This window comes from Chaetodon auriga, chromosome 16, assembly GCF_051107435.1.
Source record: "Chaetodon auriga isolate fChaAug3 chromosome 16, fChaAug3.hap1, whole genome shotgun sequence".
Taxonomy (NCBI): Eukaryota; Metazoa; Chordata; class Actinopteri; order Chaetodontiformes; family Chaetodontidae; genus Chaetodon; species Chaetodon auriga.
Genome location: NC_135089.1, coordinates 11,509,426 through 11,525,969, shown reverse-complemented (window position 1 = coordinate 11,525,969; position 16,544 = coordinate 11,509,426). Strand labels below are relative to the sequence as shown.

At 43.7% G+C, this 16,544-nt stretch overlaps 1 protein-coding gene across 1 annotated transcript in view; it reads right to left on the bottom strand.

Annotated features, from left to right (window-relative positions):
- cep112 (centrosomal protein 112) overlaps positions 1 to 16,544 on the bottom strand; it is a 92,666-nt gene that overhangs the window by 28,085 nt on the left and 48,037 nt on the right. Inside the window, exon 21 of the mRNA XM_076751918.1 lies at positions 9,216 to 9,446. Within this exon, the coding sequence (XP_076608033.1) occupies positions 9,216 to 9,446 (231 nt within the window). The remainder of the gene's footprint in view (positions 1 to 9,215; positions 9,447 to 16,544) is intronic.

Here is a 16,544-nt window from a genome sequence, read left to right as displayed (position 1 = left end):
CAACGATATGATATTACTGCGATTTTACGCATTTTGTCTGTTCAATCTGTTCCTTCAGTCTGTTCATCTTGAGTCATTTTTCTTGCAGCAAAATGGGATTGTGAAGCAGACAGACACTGCCATAAACGCCTTCCAGCCCTGCTGACCGTGACCTCTGCTGACCTCACCAGAAAAAAACGCAGCACCATCTACTGGACTGAAAAAGCAATTGATTTTATTATTCGAGTACCAAAAAGTTTAATTTTTAACGTGTAATTGGAATGTTAATAATTTCCATAATAAAGATTGATACATGCTTGTATTGCTACCATACTATAAAAACACCCATAAGACAGACAGATGCACACACGCACACACACCCACGCACGCACACACGCACGCACGCACACAGGCTTGACTCTCTTGTCCTGACAGCCACTGACAGACAGACAACTCACTAACAAACACCATTTCATTGAAGGCACCCCTCACAGCCATCAACACCTGAGCTGCGTCTGGACTCTGCGCCCCATCCAAACACTTCCTGACAAACATCGCCGTCCCGCTCCGAGCGGACACACCTGTCACCACGGAAACACATAGCCATCACCAAGGATACCGGCCTGTCTTCCTGCGCCAGGACCCTTTTGAGTGGCAGCCCGCTCGTCCCTAGGGGCCCTACAGCAGCTGATGAGAGAGGGTTAGACAAAGACGGATGTAGAAAAGGCGAGAGAGAAAGAACTGTGTGTGGGAGAAGGGCGCAAATAGAGCCTTTCGATGTTTTTCTTTACAGCTGACACATTTGTTGTCTCCCTTTATTGCTGCCAGAGTGCTCCATCTGACTACAGCGTACTTGAAGAGACACTGTGGCAGTTTGTCTTAAGACATTCTCATCAGATCATTTGAAAGGAAGCTATATTTCATTTAAAAAAAAAAAGGCATATGACCATAATTCTTGAAAGTTACAGCAAAGGATGAGACTTAAATGTGGCTCAGTAATGAAACACCATTGCAGTTGACGGAGGTAATGAGGTGTCGGTGACTCTCTGTGCTGTATGTGACTGTGGGTTCACATGTGAGTGTATTCATGGAAAACATATGGCCATATTGACATGCAAACAAGCTCAGATGTTTCATAAAAACATAAAGAGCTTGCTACTCGCCTATTCCTTTTACCTATAGCCACTCAGGGGAATTCAGCAGGAAGCATTATACATCATACATTATACACCTTCACCATCTAGATGCACATTAAAAATGGCTGGAAATAGATGAAGATATGGAGAGTACATGCAAGGGAAAAATAGCCCAACAGGACTGTGACAAATACAAAGGGAAAATCAGAGCTAAATTAAAAGCCCAGCTATATGTGTGTGTCTGTGTGTGAGTGTGTGTAAGCACTTTCAAAGAGACTACCTGTGCCCTGCCAAAGGCATTTTCGTGCTGAAGGCACTTTGAGGCTGTATCAGGCTCTTCAATCGCCTCTTAATCCTAGCTGTGTGGAGTGCAGCTGCTTTGAAGTGTGCGTGTGTTTGTGCATGTGCATGGGTGTGTGTGAGTGTGTGTGTTCAGGAGAGTGGAAGTGGATCTGAAGGCAAGGCATGCACCGCTTACCAGAACTTAATTAATAATCTGCAGTGGGAACCAGGCCAAACACACACATATTTAGACACATACATCGCACACTAGAAAAGGACTGACAGGAGTGGCAGAAAACAGGGTGACAACTTTCTCTCCCTCTCTCTCTCTTTCTCTCTCTCACACACACACACACACACACACACTTAAGCAAATATATGCACACAAGTCACATGTATTCAAACACAGACAATGGACAAACAGGATGCATGAAGGCCAAACACACATCCAGAGTTTGATCAATGGCGGCGTAGAAATGAAATTTGCTCAAGGTGTGCAGTCCCATTTTTTGGACTGGACTGTTGCGTCATTGCTAAAGGAGGGGAAAAAAAAACCCAAAGTAAACATTTCTCAATAAAGTAATCCAGCCAACACATGATAACTTCTGTGTGTGCGTTCAAGTCAAGTGTGTCGGTTTCCAGTATCCAGAATCTGCTCAGTGCAGTCTTCAGTCCTGGACAGGATATTGCCTCCATATGGCATTTTTCTCCGATGTGTTTCCAATCATCTCACATTGCTAAAGAGCAATTACGGTTTTCAGCATCGTCCTAAAGATGAACTCTGACAGAAGATACAAAACTACTGACGCAAAAACGATGTCACTCCATGCACAGAAGGGACACAATTTAGGCGATCTGCGATTGAGTCGGGGCCATGGACGTCTTTAAGGTGACATGAGCCATAAAGCACGCTCTTTTAATGGTGTTCGCGGTTTCACCCTGCACACAAAATGCGGTGTACTGCACACGAGGGAGCTGATTTGTGGGGTTCATTTCTCGAAAAGCAAAATAACCTGATTTCAAAGAGACGCTTTTCCCCCATTGCTCTGCGCAGCCTTCAGTTTTGGTGGCAGCGGCACTTGTAAGCACTCAAAACAATCCTCTGTTCACTACGCATGTCTCTCATAACAATTTAAGTTCAATCTGCCAGCGAGGGGGAGCTGGGAGATGTTATTTGCTCGTTTGTCTGTAATCATTGCTGTCTTGCTGTGCTTGCCTCTGTATCTGCGTGTGCGAGAGAGAGAGTTGGGGCTGTAATGACAAGAGGCTTTATTTCCATTTCACAGTTTGCCATCACTTCCTGTCAGTAGTGATTGTCTTAATGCGTGCTGCTCACTGTCACTGCCGCATCACACACACGGCACAGGAATAATGCATCACGGGCACACGCACGCAGGCAGGCATATGCACGCACAACGTACCAAGTGTGTGTGTGTGTGTGTGTGTGTGTGTGTGTGTGATTAAACACTCAACTCTTGCTATCAGAAAACCAATTATATCCATTAGCATCAGTGTGAGTGGGCTCAACATCTAAACCACATCATAAGGTCAAAAAAAAGTTGGTTTGAGGCGGTGAATGTGTAATGGATGGCAGACTGCTTCAACATAAAGAGGTAGACAGACTTTAAAACCACAGAAGAAGTGTCTCATTCATGTTTTCTGTGTATAGATTCGTGTGAACTCTTACACAGGCAAAGGTCTTCACTTGAGATGACTCTTAAGCTTTGACAGCAACGGTTTTGCTGAAGGAGATGTTTTTCCACTTGGTCATTGAACTCTGATAGAACTGTGATGTCTGTCTGGTTTTCTGTCTAGGTAGACCTTACTTCCTATCTATTTATGCCCCCATCCCTACTTTGATCAATGAGTCTGCCTGATGTTCAGATGTGGGATGATTCCGAGTTGAATTAGAAACTTAACCCAAAAAAACAGAGCCCAATATCATGGTGTCCCACTTAAAACTCCACTTCAAACCAAAGTGTAATCTATAGCGTGCAACAAGATGGGAGCTGCCTGACGCCATGTTTTAATGCGATTGAGAAAGTGTGTCGCTTCCCTCCCTCCTCTTGGATGACTTCAAAAAGTGAGCAAGGGAGCCGTGTGATGTTTTTTTGGGACGGCAGAGCCTTTACTTTGACTCTTTCATCTGCTGGGTGACTCACTCACTCTCTCTCTCTCTGCCGCCGGGCCCGATGGTGCACTGAGGAAACGAGGAGCTCAGATAGGTCTGGGCATGCGTACACGCACACAAACACATAACATATGTTCATACACAAACACAGAAACGCAATCTCTAGCACTTCAATGTGTGTTGGTGCAGCAGCTTTGATGTAAACATACACCAACAGCAGACAAACAGCAATTCAGACACACAGGTTGAATAAATCTGAATGTCCTATAACAAACTTTACCTCTTTCTCCCCTAAAATCAGATCCCTCACTCTGCCTCCCCCATCTCTTTGTATCCCAGTTAGTCTGTTAGTGTGAGGTGAATGCGGGCCCTCTTTGATCATCCCTCAGCCTATGTTTCTCTCCTCCTCGTCTAATCCATGACCGACTGAATAATGTGATTTGGTGTATCTCCAAATGGCAGAGGACCAACCTAATAAGTCAGCAGTGACAGGGGGCAAGAGAGAAGAACAAGACGTGGCTATGGCAACAACAATGACAACAACCTCGTACCACCATCTTCTGGCTGAGAGGGAGAACAGTACACTCACTGAGGCTGAAAGTACGCGGTCTTGGAGGGTCGGGATCAAAGTGAGTGTGAATGGATGCTAACTGGTGTACCAGAAAAATTATATTAACTGCCTGATCTCCCTGATTTAACTTCTGCATTCTCTGAGTTTAAATGTTAACACTTCTCTGCAGTTTCAGCAAGACAATCAGCCTCAAAATCTAGTTTGTTCATAGCAGCTTCATCACTGCTTGTGGATTTTCCCCTCGCATCAACGAACAAAGAAGCACAAACCATGACTGGAGCTGGAACTCCAGCGAGAATTTGGAAAATCAGCTGTGTGCATGTTTTGCACTAAAAACCTCCTGGGTGGTCTATTCGCAAGTGCACAGGTCTAAATATGGATGTGAATGCACAACAAGAACACACTGAAGAGGCATTAAGATCCAACGGGTCAAACCGCATTTGAGGATGGTCAGGGTCCACACATGGAGAATAGTGTGAAAGCAGATGCATCCCCAGCCACATGAAAAGATCGCCTAGTCAGCTTTGTTGCAAAGCACAACAAACAAAAGTTATATACAGATGATTTTCTTTTGCCAAACAACTTAAATGAGGGTTTGAAGTTGGTGCCCAAACTGAGGTACCAGACTGCCACTGCAATCTTCTTCTCCAGCTGTATTACTCATCACAAACAAGTTTTTCTTTTTCTTTTTCAGCGACAGTTTCTCACAGATGGAACAAAACGTGAGTTGGGAGACAAAATGTGCTCACAAACGATCACTTACGACATGTTACGACACAGTGAAATAACGGCTATTCAGCGTAAATCAAAATGCAAGGAGAATATCTGGAAACAGGCTGTCAACAGAAAAGGCCAGTTAACAAAGCTGAAACTGTGTTACATCATCTGAAAGCCCTTTACGACTGCAGGGTCATGTCATAACGAGAGGAGATGTACACAAGAAAGCTCCAGCCAGCTTTCTGAGCCACACTAACTTTTCAAGGAAGAACCTCTCAGATTTTTGGACGTGCATAGACTTCACCTCCCTGAAGCAAAAAAGAAAAATTACCAGCGGGGAGGAAAAAAGAGACTGATCGCAAGACAGAGGTCTTCATCTGTCAGCTTTCTAATACGCTGTCCGAGTGTTTGTGTGTCAGAGAAAGAGTGAGCACTGTCAAGCCAGTCACGTGGAGCACGGCCAGAGGGACACTGGTGCTGTCACACGGGGAGCAGGGATTGGCTACTGCATGCCAAAAAGCTGTATCCTCATTGGCTGATGTTTGCCTCTAGGTGGTTTTGTCACACTTGGTTAGTGTTTGATGAACTGCCCTGTCCCTTTGATCTGAAGTGAAAGTAGGCATGCACGTGCACATACACTCACATATGCTTGTACTTCTATCTTTGTGGGGACACTCGCTGACATAAGGCATTCCCAAGGCCCTTAACTATCACAACTACCTGCCTAACCCCAACCCTTACCCTAACCTAGACCTAATTCTAACCTAACCCTTAAAGCCAAGTGTGAACCTTCAAACAGCCCTTTGAAGTTGTGAGAACTGGCCAAAATGACTAAAACTTTTCAAAATTGTCCTCACTTTGTCAGTTAAAAACTTGTTGCGAACCTTACGACGTAGCAAGTGTAAGTGTACACACACACACACACACACACACACACACACACACACACACACACACACACACACACACACACACCTGAAAGTGTGTGCTTCACCCCGTCCTGTCACTGTGTGTATCCTGTGAACACACTCATTATGTGCACGTATGGTGACAATTAAAAGCCGCAAGAATGCGGGGCACTAGTGTGTGCAGTACATGTGCAATACGCAAACATACCAAGTACATATAGGTGTGCGTTCTCTTACAATCAGACACGCTCTCACACACAAACATATCAGACAAAATTTGCACATCTAATCTCCTCTAGCAGTTCAAAGAGCTATGTTCTCCAGACCGAGAAAATATGAATTCAAGGTTCCAGACGTTATTCACTTCCTATCAAACCTGAGGCCTTCTGATCTTTTGTCTCGCAGTATCTCAGATCTCCAGTATTGACAAGCAGGGAGTGAGTAGGCCACAGCTGTGTGGCGTGAAGAGGTTCAACAGAATGACCTTTTCTCCACTAACGAAACTTTAAGCTTATATAAATACTGCCTATTACACACTTATTGCAAATATGACCCGTGTTTTATACGCTAGTGATCATACAGAGGGATGTGTGTGTGTGTGCGCATGTGTTCCCACACTTGCTCAAAGCCCAGCAATGATTTCTAGTAAGGCGAACTCTTTATAGAAAGCCCTAACGTTCTGGGTTTTGCCACAACTTTAAGGCAGAGTGGGAGTTGGGGGGGGGGCGGTGTGTGGGGAAAGACAGAGAGAAATGGACGGTGGAGGTATGGAGGAGAATAAGAAAGTTAGATAAGGTGGTGGTGTGGGTGAGAGGCAGGATTCGTGCCCACTGTAGCCCAGAGATGAGGCGTCTTTATCTGTCACAGAGGCAGCTTCACAGGCCCCTCAGTGGAGAACGGAGATTGGGAGGTCTGGGGTTGTGTGCATTCAGTCTAACCCATGAACGCAGGCACGCGCACACGCGCACACACACACACACACACACACACACACACACACAAAGATAAACCTCAATAGCAACTACACTGAAACACCCCCCTCCTCGCACCTTCTACTCAGCCTACCTCCATCACTTTTCCTCCTTCTCTCCTCCTTTCTTTTTGATGCAGCTCAAATGTATGGAACTATCTTAACGTCTGATCTTATCTCCTCTGATATTCTGTTTCTCATTATTTCATTCCAAAAGCTTCGACTGTCTACTCCCAAAACGTCACCCCCCCCATCCCCCTGTATCCCACTCTGTCTCTCCCCTAAACGCATGTGTCTTTGATGGGAATCCATTCATGGATTTAATGGATTTCTCTGGCCTTTTTTCCAGGATCTGGTAGATGTGTAAAAAAAAAAAAAAAAAAAACGGCTTCCAAGAGCATGGTGGACTGCAGAGGACAGCATTTCTGTCTGCATCAAAAGAATGAGAAATTTTCAGCTTACAAAACAGGGCGAAGGAGTCAATATGGATCTGAACGCTGGCTGACTTCAATGCCAAGGAAAAAAAAAAACAGGGCACAAGTGAAACTTCTCCCTGCTCACTCCGAAGTCAAACTTGGCGACAGATTAGAAAGTAGAAAAAAGGGGGAAAAGTACCATGTTCAACCTTTGGTGAGTTTTTTTTTAGAAGCGCGCACTTTCAGCTGACAAAAAAAAAAAAAAAAAAAAAAAAGGACGGAGAAATCATTAATCTCTTTCGTAAAAAGTGAAACTAGCACATGGCTTATAGTGTTATCAGTTCAAGTTCAACATTCAGCCTCGCTGCTTTGAATCCATTCCAGATTCCTCGACAACTGTGGGTCACTTTTTTTTCCCCATGTATAAAAAAAGAGGGAAGAGAGAGAGGAATTAAAGTGTGCCAAAAAGATAAAATAACTTTCAGCTGCAAAACAGCTTTCACATATCCAAAAATGAAGAAAAAGGGGACTGATAGGAAATGGCACGATTTCTTCAAATGAGGATTACCCTTTAATAAGCACACTCTTTTCCTCGGATCTCTCCCTTCAGTACCCCTGGTTCTGTGTGCCATATGGAGCCAAAATGGCCGTCTGGGTGCTTTGGAGGTCCCTGCATTCCGGGGCTAATGCTGCGCAGCTGGCGCGGGATGGTGTCTAATGAAAAATGCTCTCTTTGATGGGCCCTGCCGAGGGATTAGGTTCTGATCAACACCACCTTAGGTCAGCTTCCTGCTAGACCAGCACAAGATTATGAGTGATTTCCCAGCCATGGGTCCAGTTTCTGTAGTGGCGAGGGAGGAGTGAATATGAGACAGAAAGAGGGAAAGAAAGAGAGAGGGTACCTTAGAAGTTCTAATTGAAGTACTTCCTGGTTCACTAAGATAGCAAAAGGCAAAGCTGGATAATGACTCTGCTGAAAGGCTGTGGTTTCCCCTTCTAGTCCAATCCCTACGCGTGTGTACATTTCAATATGGTATGATGGGAAAAAGGTCAATCAAAAGACTTAATTTCTACAAATAGGTAAGGACGTCTAGCGTACATGCTTGTAGTCCCTTTACCTTAATGAACTTTCCGTTTAAGGGTCTAGGAGGTAATAAAATACTATAATAGTAACAAGCTGGGTTTTATGTGGCGTTAAGGACAGAGTATCTCAATAAGACTAAGGCTCTGTGGGTGACATACGCACAGATTTAACTCCAGCTTGGATCTGCAAACATTAACATGTACTGATCTGTACAACTGCACTGGCATGGCACTGGGCACAGGTTGCAGCAGATTCCTCGCTACAGTGGCGAACCCAAGCAAGCCTTCCTCCCTCTGGGGGCTTGGCAGGTAGAATGGTTTGTCCACTAATCACAGGTGGTGGTTCGATCCCTGGCTCCTCCTGTCCACATGTCGAAGTGTCCTTGAGCCAGTGAACTCCAATCGCTCTTGATAGTCAGCACTTTGTATGGTGGCTTGCTGCCATTGGAGTGGAAATATGTATGAGTGTGTGTGTGTGTGTGTGTGTGTGTGAATGGCAAAGTGTAAAAGGCTTTGGATAAAAGCGGTACATAACCAGTGGTCCCAGGTACACAGGCACACAAACACAACCTGTTCTGTCAACACTGATGAGAAACAATAGCTTTATAACTTTCAACACATGTTCTCTGATATCTATGGGAGAGAAATACACAGAGGCAGACGTACAGAAAGCGAGAGCGGAAGAGGAGGTGAGCGATACATACAAAAGATTAAAAAAAAATCTTGATTGTCTGAACAAGAATCCTGCTACAATACAACAAAACACTTTCTAACAGCCAAAGGCTGACAACTGTCTTGAACTCACTGCAAAGCCGAACAAAGCTACGTCATGCCTTCTTCCTGCACAGTCAACCACTCTCTCCACTCTTTTATGTTAGTTTCTGCAAGTGACTCTAGGAGGTGTCACTTTTTATGGCACCTTAATTCATTCGTTGACAACAACAGAAAGTGACATAAGTTGCAGACAGCATCCTATTGGATACTGACCGTAGCCCATCTTTTCCCTCCGACCCGTCACCCACCTTCTCTTGTGCAGCATCCTTCTCCTGCTGGTGGCTTCTCTCAAGGTCACTGCGGATGCGCTCCATGTCAGAGCGAAGCCGGTCAAGGGACGCCTCCTTGTCCAGGAACGCCCTTTGTTTTTCCTCCTCTCGGAGTAAAGCCATCTCAGCTAACTGTTGCTTCTGCTGTGCATGGGCACCATGGAGTTCCTCACTGAGACTTGACAACTGGGCTTCCAAATCTGAAATTGTCTGGAAAGAGACAGACACACAGATGTGTAATGGATTCAGGTAAGTGACATTAACCAATATCCTGCAGATATTCTGGTGGCTCTTCAGTTAAAATTTCACAATATTCCTATTTTATAGAAAAAAGTCCACTGGAGTGACAATTTTCATTGAAATAAACAGTATGTAAGATCTATTTTTGTTTATTGTGCATCCGTCCAGGTGTATTTATGTCTCAGTGTGTTTACTGAATGCACCAAAGAGTCAAGTTCTCTATAAATATATCTCTATAGCCCAATGAGAGCTGTCGATACACAGTATATTGATAGGTATGAAGATTTGAGATTGAGACACAGTAAGTGTGGAGGAGTGCTTCTACAGTATAACTAAGTGCAGGAAAGTTTCACAAGCACGCTTAAATATTTTTTTCCTCTGGGTGGTTGTGTGGGGGCTGATCGATGGCTTGACCCTCTCTCTTGACCTCTTGTTTTTTTAACTGCTCAGCCACGACTTTGCCCAGAAGAGCCCTTTCATGGTGCTGCCAGTGAGAGTTGAAAACACGTAGTAGGAATTTCTAATGAGAACAACCCCACAGCCTCTGTAACACCAGAAATAAGACTGGTCTGATACTGTTCTGTCAAAGCTGCATCACTGCTGGCATGATGAAGATTTGTTCTTTCTTGATGTACGTTTCACATTTCAAACTGCAAGGCTGAGTAAGAGGATTGCTGTGTGTGACATGAGCCATCCATGTTACAGCTGGAAGTTCTCATCAGTCAAATAGCCCATAAAGAACACTACATGTACAGCATTTATCAGTATAATATGATCATTTCCTACAATTTACAACAAGCAAAAAGCATTGTAGTGGATTGTAGGTGGCTCTAAGATGCATTGCAGTTGCGGGTGTTTCACACTTCCCTACCTATATTGCATGTTTTCCCCAGCTATTGCACATCCTCATTACTCTCCTTGGTTTACTTGGTTGATGTCTTACTTTGGTTTGAACTGTGTGCTCTGCCTCCTGTGCCCCCCCCTCCTCCTCAAAAGCCTGGGCATCCCAGGACAACGCCATGTTAAGGCAATCAGACAGAAAGTGTCTGAAGTCTTTTTTAGCGGGCACTGGGGAGAATCAAAGAGACTTCAAAGGAGTGTCACAAAAACAGGCAGATGCTGTGGCTCTGTGTTATGCCCCCCCCAACATACACACACACACACACACACGCGCACACGCACACTCCACACACATATCCACGTGTGCACACACATACATACAAACAGCCACACATGGTCTAACTGCACACACATACAATGGCATGCAGCACATTCAGAGAGAATATGAGGTAAAAAATAAACACACGCAGTCCTTTATCTCTATGTCCCACTCTGCTGTCTCTCAACATTACCAGTCTCAGTGCTCCATTTGAGCCTTCAAGGGCGAGCAGCTATTAGATCTGAGCCCTGAAGAGTCTTTAATGTATAATTCTCTCTTTAACAAATGTGGATGATCCGTCTTCCAAAAAATCTTTTAATAAGTTAGAGTATAATCTTCCAGAACACAGGCATTGGCAATGACACTTCAGAAACTTAAGAGGCCAAAAGAGCATGTTTCCTTTGGCAGTAAGTGAGAACAGCCGCTTCAACAGGGCACATGTTAGCATGCTGATGTGGAGCTTTGTGACGAAGCAGCTCCTGGCGACAATGGGAGAGTGTCAGAGGAGATATACTGGGTCAAATCGTGTCAGCTAAGAGGACAAAAGACTGGCAGAGCAACAGAGGGGAGAGTTGAAAAGGATGGCACACTGGTTAATGGACCGTGTATGTTCAATCAAGAGAAAACAACACCAAGTCAAGTGTAAATATGCTGCACAGACAAGCTAGCATGGCTGAGGAGTTTCCTGATAACACTGTAACCCACATGTTACTGCCCTTGCAAACAGTATTATGACAACTGTTTAGTCATCATCCTTCATGGACGCGATAGCCAGGATGTGCTGGTAATCAAACTGGAGGTGTCCTAACTGTGTTTGATTACAACCACAACAAAGCTGCCGCTCATTTCTACAAAGAAGTGTCTCAGCGTCATGAGTCATCCCTGAAGAGCAATCTGAGTGATCAGATCATTACACGCTCAAAATTAGTTGAGACTTAATAGCTGGTTAAAATGTTTGTAGATTACTGTCAGATATTAAAGATATGATAGTTTTCCCATCCGAACAGCACTACATGAGAGTTACGTAACCTTTCTCACAGTGGATATTATGACTTGGCAAACACGGGTGTAAATAATAACATTTATGACAGCTGTGTTCCATGTCGGTATGGCAGTGCCAGGGCCTGGTATTGTGCATGCTGGCTTACTGACATGGCTCACAGGCACACCATGATGGAGCGGAGCCACAATTAATCTTATTAGTTACACCTGTGCTTTTCCGGCTTTAACGACTCAAATGGCTGCTGTGAGAACAGTTTACATTAGCATGGCAGGTGGACTATTTTTAGCATCAACGCTGTTGACCTGAGCTTATGTCTAGATGTTTTTTGCTCCAAAAAGGTTTGAGTTTGAAAGAGTTAGTTTTGGGTACAGATTGAACAAATAATATCTAATACTAAGTGTTAGTTAGTGAGCTTTAGAGGTGTTGGCAGGCAGACTTTTTTATGTTTGGCTAGTCTTTATGCTAAGCTAATCAGCTCCTGCCTCTAGCTCCACAGTTAATGTACATTCTGTGCTTAGATGAGAGAGGTATCAATCTTCTCATTGAACTCTTGGCAAGAACGTCAGACTATTCCGTTAACAAATATTTTCTTCATGATCTGTTCACTGCCTTAACCTTCAGTGTTTTTTTTATGCAGCTCTCTCGTCTCACTTGCTTTAACTTATTTATTATGTAAACTCTTTGTGTTCCAAGTAAATAAAAAAACCCTGATCCCTAACTCAGCATATCGTATTGGCCATATTGATACTTGCTTGATTGATAGTTGCTTCACTAGAAGAGAGATAGAAAGTTTGGGGGATTTGACCGAACAGAAAAAAATACGAGCATGAAATTAAAACTGTGCATGCGATAAAAAGTGAAATATGAAGCCATTCTCTAAGTAAGTGAATCTTACGGAAATCACAGTTGGTACATATTTCATGAGAACAATGCTCTGATACTGTGTTAGCAATATAACTCACAAAAATGAACCAATAAAATAACCTGACAATTTCTCCCTCTAAAGATAAATAATGTCTTGGTGTATAGAGTCAGATATACATATAATACATAGGCATTATTCACAGAGCTAAGCAAAGAAAACGGAGGGAAGAGTGTGGTAATGAATGTTTTATTGTTGTCAGATGAAAATTCATCTGGTGAGATCCAAGACCTGATGTATGCACATACTGAAAGGCTTCACGGTTTCAAAGAGTTCATGCTGTAACACTCAATATATCACAGAGCATCAGCACTCACTGGTGACAACGTCCACGATCAATCATACTCGTAAAGGGAGGGGGAAGAAAAAAAAAAAATCACCTGGTTTCTGACGTAAATACTCAGATGTGTATGGGAAGGCATGATGAAATCATGTGAAGAACCACAAACACAGTGGCACGCCGGCTCAGTGGGACACTAATACGCTACTGGAAACCACTGAGCAACAAGACAAGATCCACTTGACGATACCAGATCTCAGGGACCGATCAGTTTGTAAACGACAACACAGTGAGACAATCAATGCGCGCAGTGATCGAGTCTGTCTGCCATGTTCGCCTCATCAGACATCCTCTTAGCTTTGACTTAGTCTGTCATCACCCTCTTCGTTTGACTCATCTTAATCATGTACTTGGGATTGAAAAGCTTTGAAAAATTGACAGCATCATTATTTAGTCCATCACGGCCCAGAAGAAAGACCTCACAAGACTCCCGCTCTCTCCCATGCTGTTTGAAGTCCAGATGGCGTGTACGCTCCTTTAAAAACGACATAATTATGCGGGAAAATAATACCCATAAAACGAGTTTTGAGGAGGAGCTGGTGAGGAAAATATGAATGATGGGTTTTTGCACAGAACAAACAATTCTGTTGTTTGCAAAGAAACAAGGCTTCAAATCAATTTATAATGCTGGCCCTAGTTTTTGAAGTCAAACTCTTACTAATGTTTAACAATTGAAAAGCCTCACAAACACAAAATAGAGTATATTAAGAAGAATGGCAACAGTGAAGTATATTAAATTGTTTTTATTATATAATACAATTAATCTTTACATTCTCTAAAAACGCTTTCTAGAACAAGGATTCATTTTGTACAGAATATAAAGTCCAACATTTTCTAGACAAATTGTTGTTTTACACATGTTTGACTCTCCCTGCGTGGATGAGCACACACCACATCCCTAGAGGGGAGTCAAAAAAAAGACAGGCCACTCCATCAGGATTTGGGCGTGTTGGAGGTACGCTGGTGACGGATTCCCAAAACAGTCTACAAAACCCCTTCGTCCTCTGGGGGGCATTGATCAGCTAACAGAATAACATAGCGCTGGCTGTGGGCAAACCTGTTTTTACCAGCAAGACGTTTCATCATCCTGGACAGACAGCCAACGGAAAGCTTCCTTTCACACTTTGGTGTTTTCCAAAACGGTTTACGAAATAGTTTATTCTTTGAAGAGCAACACTCAAGTCCACGAGGCTGGAAAACGGTGAGTGAATTCTCTGAGTCGGTGGGATGCCAACGACACACACCGGGCCTCCAATTCAGCTAATTCTTTCACTGAAGGTATCACGGCAAATGCAAAGGAAAGGGAACGTGTGAACGGTGAAGAGTGAATGAACGTCACCCTGAACATAAAGAAGCCCTGCGCACACAACAGATGGGTCATTTAGCCTTTAAAGCATGTAGTGGCTACAGAATGGGTGAGATTCTTGGATAACAAACTCTGGTGGGATGAAGACAATATGTTCCAGTGTGAGATTTTTTTTTTTTTAGCTCTTGCTTCCAATCACTGCTACGACTCACTGGCTCTCCTTCTCAAACACTAGGCAGGAGTCAGGAATGCTATTTATTAGTGTCCCACCACATCAAGGGGATGAGCGGGTATTACTCATCCTGTGAGTGTGTGACTGACATTTGCTGTTCCGTTAGCCAACTCCCAAGCTGCAACTGTCCTTCCACCGATTCCAGGAAGACAGAGAGAAAGTGTGAGATGGAGAGAGGCAGAAATAATGAGGCCTGGGTTCAATAGTCGCAGCAGACATGGGCTGTGTGTTACTGACATGTCACTTGATGACAACATATTTGTCCATCTGATCCATGTGGCGGGAATGTGTTGTTTCCTGTACTGGAAAAAAGTCCTGAGACCCTCAGGAGCAGAAGAGAAATGACAACAGCTTCACAGGAAGTGCTGTATGTTTTCTATAAGCATCAACAAAATGCCGTTTTTTTGAAATTCAATTCATATTTTCACAACTTTCCCCATCCGGTGTCATGCATTTAGAAAGGCTGCCGGTGAGCCCCACATTGCCATCAATGTGACAGAGTTCTCAGAGGGTAAACAACTTTGGTAATGCAAAAGTGTTTAATAATAAGTGGCTTTGCTCAATGTAAAAAAAAAAAGAAAAAAAAAAGCTCATGTTTAATACATATCTGCTGCTGGTATGCCAGCTTCTTGTCATTTCAACAGCACATCCGTGGAAAAGAGCTCACACAGGAAGTCAAACCGGCTCACATCCCCACCAGTTCCACAAACCTCACAATCCTGAACTCTATCTTTCCAAGGCCTGAGTGACAAAATCTTGATTTCTGCCGCTTTAACATCTGACACGAGGCAGGCGTCTGATCTCTACTCAAAATACTGCACAAGCAAACAGGAACTGAGAATACGAGATGAGTACTGGGGAAGTTTGTTTTCTGTCACCTCTGGAGAAGCTAAGATTTGTCAAACTACACGTCATCTTGACATGCGGAGGATGGCATGTTATCAGCAGAAGTGTCCTGTTGTGACGGCATCTCCAGGAAACCAAATAACACACTAGCTGGTGTCACTGGTGGTGTGAAAGGCATTTCCCACAAATATAAGACAAGGGAACATTAGAGAAGACACAAGACTTTTCCCTCGAGTTATACAGCTTCCAGCTTTTTAAAGGACATTTTAGACTTCTAGTGGTCTATAAAATAATTGCCTCAATGAGACACAGAGGGGACGAATGCCAGAAAACTTGAGCTAGCAACAGGGAGCCATTTTGAAATTAAAAAATAAACATGGAAGACGCCAAATATTGTTGAATTTCACAAGAAAAATAGGCTTTCATGGTCACAGTGTGGGCAAACACCTTCTCAAAGAAAAAAATTAACAATTGCTATTAGTGATAAATCTACGTTATCTGGCAAATTCACTCAGTAAATGATTGCATTTAGTGAGGTCAAAACAAAACATGCAATAGTTTCCGCGAAGTACGATTTCTTCATTTGCCGCCTGGCCACATCTGTGCCCACGTTTGGTGTGAGCACAGTTTGTCCACAAATACCACATATGCGTGGCCGAATCCTTATCTCCAGCGAGACTGAATTCTCTGCATGCTGACAATGGCCATTTCATTAGGAAGCCTGAAGAGTCAAACACATCCCCAGCTGAGAGCTGGTTTGTCAAATGGCTTCCCACAGAGCTCCAAGCTAGCCCAGGCTGGACAGAGGCAAAACACAGAGCAAGAGGTACGAGATGAAGACCTGCTGCTGGTTAACAGAATAGCTGCTCAGTGTCAGGGTCGTCCATTAATATAGACCCAAATGTCAAATGCTCACTGTGGCCGTCGATGCTAAAATAAGAGAATAACCACAGTTTTCCGCAGGGAGATGGCTACCTGCGGTGAGAGGAGAATGCCTTGCAGAGATACACTTCGGTGGGAGCACAGGGCGCTTGACGCTGGTCCACAAGCACACAGCGAAAAATAAAAAAGAAATGCAACCCAGGGTTTTCGAATAAAAGCTTGACGCTCAACAGAACAGCTCTCTTCTCCTTCATCTGGCTACCTGTGGTTTCTGGATTTCAAGTCTCTACACTTCTATCACGAAACCCTGCTGCGATAAAAGATAATTAAAAAAAAAACCCATCAGAATAACGTTAGAACTTGGGGCGGGGTGATTTT